Source organism: Cheilinus undulatus, linkage group 2, assembly GCF_018320785.1.
Source record: "Cheilinus undulatus linkage group 2, ASM1832078v1, whole genome shotgun sequence".
Taxonomy (NCBI): domain Eukaryota; kingdom Metazoa; phylum Chordata; class Actinopteri; order Labriformes; family Labridae; genus Cheilinus; species Cheilinus undulatus.
Genome location: NC_054866.1, coordinates 36,681,382 through 36,688,658, shown reverse-complemented (window position 1 = coordinate 36,688,658; position 7,277 = coordinate 36,681,382). Strand labels below are relative to the sequence as shown.

General features: G+C 35.3%; 1 protein-coding gene across 1 annotated transcript; it reads right to left on the bottom strand.

The window, feature by feature from the left end:
• Window positions 1-402: 402 nt before the first annotated feature.
• Window positions 403-4,184, bottom strand: il12a (interleukin 12a). The gene is made up of 7 exons (XM_041812827.1): window positions 4,065-4,184; window positions 3,817-3,965; window positions 3,623-3,712; window positions 1,919-1,960; window positions 1,542-1,685; window positions 1,361-1,402; window positions 403-1,204 (listed from the first exon to the last, which is right to left on the bottom strand). The coding sequence occupies exons 1-7, from the start codon at window positions 4,081-4,083 to the stop codon at window positions 1,064-1,066; spliced, it is 627 nt and encodes a 208-aa protein (XP_041668761.1). The 5' UTR covers window positions 4,084-4,184; the 3' UTR covers window positions 403-1,063.
• Between the last annotated feature and the right edge of the window lie 3,093 nt (window positions 4,185-7,277).

The window sequence follows — 7,277 nt, the reverse complement described above, 5'->3', positions numbered from 1 at the left end:
GGGCTTGCTGATGGGAAGCATCCCCACAGCATGATGCTGCCACCAATGTGCTTCACAGTGGGGATGGTGTGTTTGTGCTGATGTGCAGTGTTTGGTGTCCGCCATACATAGCGTCTTGTCTGATGGCCGAAAAGCACCATTTTGTCTCATCAGACCAAAAAATGTTCTTCCACTTGAGCATGGAGTCATCCCACTGCGAAATCAAGTAGGAATTTTCTTCAACAGTGGCTTTCTCTTTGCCACTCTCCCATAAAGCTTTGACTGGCAAAAAACCTAGGCAACAGTTGTTGTATACAGTCTCTCCCATCTTATTGACCTTTTTTCTGAGTGGCTTGGAGTGCTCTTTTGTCCTCATGGTGTAATAGTAGCCAGGAACACTGATTAACCAGTGAATGGACCTTCTAGTCACTGGTGTCTTTATACTACAATCACTTTAGACACATTCACAGCACTCAGGTGATCCCCATTTCACTGATTGTGAGACTCCTAGGACCAATTAGCTGGAGCTCTGTTGTATACATATTTTTGTTTAATTTACATTACTTTGTAGACATATGTTTTCACTTTGATGTTAGCAATGTTTTTTTTTGTTTTTTTCTTTGTTGTTGTTAAACATCCAAATTATATTAACTTTGATTGATTTATAAAGCCAATAAAAGGGTAAAAGAGATCTAATGAAATACTTAAACTTCAGCACAAAAAAGACACCCAAAATATTTCTTATGAATACTTTATTGACAAAATATAACATCACATTTCATCAAATAAATAAATAAATAAATAGATGTAATAAATAGAAATATAATAAATAGATAAATTACCCCAAATATTGGAATACATTCATAAATTTAGACGGGCCAACATGGCCTCCACTGCTAAGTTTAGCATCAGTTAAACTGAGGTGTGCTGACAGCCCTCCAGCATGTGCAGTGTAGAGAACTACTTCTTGATTAGTTGGTAGTGAATGATCCAGATGGTTTGTTTAGTTGTGATGAAATAAAGAAGTAGAGATATTGCAGGGTGGATTTGGAGTGATTATGATGATGATGAAGAGGCAGGTTGTTTACTTCCGATGTTCTCCAGAGGCGATGTAGCCCACGGCTCGGTTGATGGTGATGGTCCGGACATAGAAGCCCCTCATCATCTTACACATCTCCTGCCTGTTTCTGTAGGAGTCGTCTCCCCACAGCTGTGCGACCTCCTCCTGAGAGAAAACACAAAAGGTGCACACATGAATACACAAAAAAATCCTCTGAAAGTTCAACGCAAGTTTCTTTTGTGTCTTAAAAACAGATAGATGTGATCATATCAGTTTTCTTTTGGAAGATGAGGGGAGAAAAAAGAGGGAATAGAAAAATACCTCTGAGGAGTCCTTCTCTTCATCAGGCATCAGGGAGCAGCTCTGTATAAACCAAGGAAGATTTCATCAGGCAACTTTCAAAATGTTATTTCCCCTGAGATTCTCCTCACTATTTCTGCTTTTAGATCGTGATTTTGTGTTATCATTTTCTATCCCTCCCACACATGCATAATAAACACACCTTCCTCAGGCTCTGGATTATTCCCAGAGTTGGGCTCAGAAGTGGAACTTCCTCCTCAGGACTTCTGAGCGAGGAGCTGAGGTAAGACTGAATAACTGCAGCATAGTGAGCCAAGTCCTTCATGATGTTACTGAGGCATTCAGTCTGTGGAGACAAAGAGAAATGTCCTTTCAACCATCTGTCTATTTTATGGACAAAATGACTAAATGACATGGATGTGGAATCAAAGTACAGTAAAATGTCCCAGCTGTGAGGTTTGGATGAGAATATTATCTGCAAATAAGATGCTAGATAACTGGATTTGTAGTTTATAACAAACTGTAAATGAGAATACAATTATAAACAGTAATGAAGATGAAAAAATACTTGATTCATACCTCATTGAAGGTTGCATTTCTCTGCATCATGCAATGTGGATTCTGTGGGGAAAAAAACACTGAACATAAATGGTAGTTACGTCTTCAATGCATTTTTATAATTTATCTAAGAAACAAAGTAAACTTTTATTTATCCTACAAAAGGAACATTTTCAGTGTTAGCATCAGCAGTGGGAAATTAAAAAAAAAGACAAAGATAATGAGCACAACTTATACCTGTGATTATATTGTTAATGTAAAAATATATGGAAGCCCTTAGTGGACAATCATCCATAGAAGTTACTTTAATCAAAATTACAAGTAATGGCAATAAAATTCCCTCATGTGTTTGGCTCAATAATGCTTTTATTGTTGCTTCTTGAGATCTTTACTTACTTTTGTCATTATTTTAGCATAGTGAAGCTAAATTTCCAGTAATAGTGAATTAATTTATCAAGACCTCAGGAAAACAACTGAAATAAATTCATTATTGAGGAAAAACAAATGCTTTTAATCCAAGATACTGAGATGAATGTGTGGCGATTCAAAACTGTCAAAGCTAAACTGAAATTGACTCAATGTTTTAGAGAAAAACAGCATAAAATACTGTTTGGATACATGTCACATTAGGACTTCCATATAGCAAGTAGCATTTTGTGAAAGCTTAGCATAAGTTTTGTGAGAAAACCAGATTATTTTTCCTGAGACATCTAGAACAGTTGAAAGATAAAATTAAAAAAAGGAAAAAGTGAAAAGTAAAGTTTCGCAACAAGTCAATTAGGGCTTCCACAGAAGCAAATCAAAGTTTTTGAAAGCTGAACATGAGAAAACCAAAGATGCTATCATGAGAACATGAGATAAATTTGTGGAGATTTCAACGTATATTTACTCATGAGCTATTAAATGTCACATTAGGGCTTCTGAAAGGCATAGTAAAGCTTGTTAAAGCTAGGCATGATTATCATGTTAAAACCAAAGTTGTTTTAATTAGATCATAAGATAAATGTGTGAAGATTAACTTTAATTCCCTCATTATCCAGGAAAAAAAGGGGGTGGGGGTGGTGGGGGGGGGGGGGGGGTGGACACATGTCACTTTAGGGCTTCTCTAGAGACAAATTAAAGCTTGACCATAATGAAAAAACTAAGGTTATTCCTTAAGGTTATGGTGGTCTGAACTTAAATTTACTCATTAACCAGAAAGGAAAAACAGTTAAAAATTAGATTGATTTCATGTTACATTAGGGCTTCAGTAAAGGCATAGTAAAGCTCACGAAAGCTTATCATGAGGCGAGTTGTTTTTATTAGATCAGGACATAAAAGTGGGAATTTCAACCTAAATTTTCTCATTAAGAAAAAAAGTATTGACATGTGTCATTCGGGCTTCCATGGATACAAATAAAAGCTTGTGAAAGCTTAGCATTAATATCATGAGAAACAAAGGGTATGGTCATCATTATTTAAATGTATGGAGATGTCATCTTAAATTTACTTATTATCGTAACTGTAAGATAAAGTTCAGATATATGTAGCCTTAGGGCTTCCACAGAGGCAATCTAAATGTTGAGAAAGCTAAGCATTGTTAGTGATATTTTGAGGCACTTTTTATACAGACAACTGCTTAAACTGAATTGTAAAAAACATTGCACGATAAAATATTTGGTTTAAATTTAAGGCAAGAATGAAATACTTAATAATTTATGTAATTAATAAATAAAAAAATGTTACCTGGATCAGATTAGGCGTACAGGCCAGGAGAGTGTCAGTTATACTCCTCACCACAATTTCATTCGAGGGGATGCCAAAACATAAGGCGTCCTGTTTCACAAATTAAAAAGCATTTATCAAGAGAATGTGGAGAAGCCAACAGAAATAAGTAAAGTAAAGAAAGGTAAACATGCTGCAGTTTTCTGTGTACTCACGCTGTTGAGGAGCTGTGTGATGTTCAGCAGGAGGTTCTTAAAAAGCACTGAACAGTCTGAGCACCTTTCTTTGCTCAGCTCGGGCAGTGGATGTCCTGTTGCTGTGTGCGTGTTCAGGGTGAGGAGCAGCAGCACACAGCTGGAGAAGTCTGCATGGAGAGACGGAAACAACAAGCATGAATACAGGCGTCTACTGGCTGCAGGAACCACCTGAAACCTCAGTGTGTCTTTCTGGCTCGGTGACTTACAGATATTAAAGAGTACCATCTTTCTGATCAGGTCGTTATCTGTGGTGCAGGCCGGTCGATGAGCAGATTTGTGATGCTACTCTGCTTATCTGATGGATTATATAGGCCTGCTCCTCCGTGGGGATTTCCTCCATCGGCCTGCAGGAGCGCCAGCAAGAAGAAAACTAAAACGTCATGTTGTAATTTCCTCGATGATCTTCCAGCCCACTTCGATTGAAACGGGAAGTCGAACTATTTGTTTCATAAGCTGAGAGAGAGCAGTAGTTAAAGTCAAAGCGTGATCTAGCAGTAGTTTTTATTTAGAACTACTTAGTGACTTATATGTCAACCAACGCATTACTTGACTATGTGCCATATAAGTCGACGTAAGTGCATTTACGTTTTCTCCCCAGAAATAAATAACTTACTCCCAAATGAGCGATTTTTTCAGGAAGTAGTATCATCATGTGTGATAACTGATTAACACCTCACATCCCCAAAGAAGAAAACAACTTTTTAGAATCAAAATTCTTGCAAATGTCATGTTGCAGTTTGAGTCATGTTACCTGTCCTGAGGATTCTTTCCCACTCTGTCTCATTAATAAACAGCTAAATGAATGATAATGAAATGAAGCTTCATAGGGGGCTGTACAGTAAATTAAAGAGCGGGTAAATCCAGGCTCAAATGCATCGTGGGACCCTTCTGTTGCCCTCCCTGACTCATTCATGATGTTTAATTCACGTGATGATTATTGTTCGGCGCAGTACTTAAATGCACTCCACATCTTGCACATCACACCAGCCTGAATGAGGTTCGCTCTGGTGACGTCACGGCGCAGGTGGGCGGTGGAGAGAGGAGAAAGGTCAGGCAGAAGACAAAACCACAACTCCCAGAGTTGACTCAATCAAGGCTAAACTACCAGAGCTTTATTGAATAAAAGTTTAAGATCGTTTCGTTTCATTTCATCGTTTCTTTTCATTCGATTCATAGTTTGTTACTGATGAGAACCTGTTGATACAAATCCATGATTGACTTTAAAACATGCAGAATTATACACAGAACTACCCAGCTGTTTAAAATCACTCAAATCTATAGATCACTTTAGCAACAGAAGGCTACAGCCCTGTAGGTATAAAATGCAAATTCCCATGTAATGAAAATGAACAGATAAAATTAGTGTTATGGAACTCTGAAGGCTTTATTCTGCACCAGAAATGCTTATTATAGATACAGTTTCTCTTTAACAGAAGCTCCTTTTACATTGTAATTAAAAAAAGACAAACATCAAAACATTTTATTTGCTCATTTTTACCATAATAGTTTGTAGGTATCTGTTATTTTCTCTTAATCTCTACATATTTTCTCTTTATCTGTAAAGGATGACAGAATTCATTTTTAAAATGATAAAGGATTAATTAATCTAATCTTGCGATATACTGAAAAAAGGCAGTTTAATGTTAATAATTGCTTTAGTTAGTAACCAGCATTTAACAAAGTTGGTAACACTTAATAAAGGCAGTTTAATGTTAATAATTGCTTCAGTTAGTAACCAGCATTTAACAAAGCTGGTAATACTTAATAAAGGCAGTTTAATGTTAATAATTGCTTCAGTTAGTAACCAGCATTTAACAAAGCTGGTAATACTTAATAAAGGCAGTTTAATGTTAATAATTGCTTCAGTTAGTAACCAGCATTTAACAAAGTTGGTAACACTTAATAAAGGCAGTTTAATGTTAATAATTGCTTCAGTTAGTAACCAGCATTTAACAAAGTTGGTAACACTTAACAATTAGGTACACTGATTTTACATAGTTTGTGGGTAAGGCGTGTGTAACTAACTTCTAGTTAACCATTAGTAAACCATTAACAGACATGGTACATGCATCTTGAAAAGTAGGAAATGAATGTATAAAAAGTTTTTAACCGTTAAGAAATCCATATCTTACTTCTAGTTGACAATACCAATGAGTAACTAGCTACTAGTTAACTAATGAATGCCTAACTTACTTTCATTTAATATTAACAACAGATAAACACCTAGTTACTGTTAATGAACATCTAAATGACTTCTAGTTTACCATTAATTCACCACAACTTAAAACAGATATAGTTCTCAAATTTTGCTTCATAGGTGACGATTGAGAAACCAACTACTAATTAACCATTAACAAATAAGTAACTACATCTGCTACCTATTAACTATTTTTTTGATTTTGAATTTGAGTAAGTTATCTATTTGTCAAGTTGTAATTAACTAGTGGTGAACTCGGTTTAGTTAGTCATTTGTTAATGGTTAACTAGTAGCAACAATAGTAGATATGGTTAACTAATGGTAAACTAGAAGTTAATTAGACATTCGTTAATGTAAACTAGTAGTTGGTTATCCATTCGTTTCCTGCTAACTACCTTATCTGTTAAGCTATGGTTAATTAATGGTTAACTTGTGGTAGGTTACTTATTCATTAATGGTTAACAAAAGTTTGTTACCCACTGATTATGCTAAACTTGTGTACATTATCAGTTTGATCATTAATGGTTAACCAATGGTTAACTATTAGTTAGTTACTCAACTGCTAATAGTTAACCAGTAGTTGGTGATTAATTTGTTAATGGTTAACTACTAGATGATTATACATTTGTTAGCTAGGAACAAGTCACTTTTTTGTACCTGATCTATTTGTTAACCAACAGCCAAGTAATAGTTAAATAGTAGTTAGTTACTCATTCGTTTGTAGTTAACGAATAGAAAGTTACCTAATAATGATTCAAAACGGTTAACTAATACTTAACTAGTAGCTAGTTACCCATGTGTTACCTGCTAATTATGCAGAATTTGTGTCACTTATTGTAAAGTGTTACCATGAAATTTTTCAACTCTAGTGAAAAAATTGCATAAAGTTAACTTGAGAATAAATAGAATCAATCAGCACTTAGATGTTACCAGAGGGAAAAATCACAGAGGCTCTGAGCAACCATATATCTATACATTTGATATACAGTGCTTAACAAATGTATTAGACCACCACCCAAAGTAAGGTTTATGCCACAGCTGCCCTAAATCAACAGCATTGGTAATTACCAAAATCATTTTTTTAAGTTTCTGCAATGGTTAATACACCAATATGTAGAGGCTCTGTGACCCAAATGATATTTTTAATGCTAAAATAATTATTATTGTTATCCATGAATTTTCAAATTTACTGATTTACAAAAAAAAACTGAAAAAATAGTAA

Bases quoted from the DNA above. Each gene is read 5' to 3' on its own strand.
- il12a (XM_041812827.1), bottom strand. The intron at 1,961-3,622 runs GTAACATTTTTT...TTTTCCCCACAG, and splicing joins GTACGCCTAATCTGATCCAG to AATCCACATTGCATGATGCA. The intron at 1,403-1,541 runs GTGTGTTTATTA...TGGTTTATACAG, and splicing joins TAATCCAGAGCCTGAGGAAG to AGCTGCTCCCTGATGCCTGA.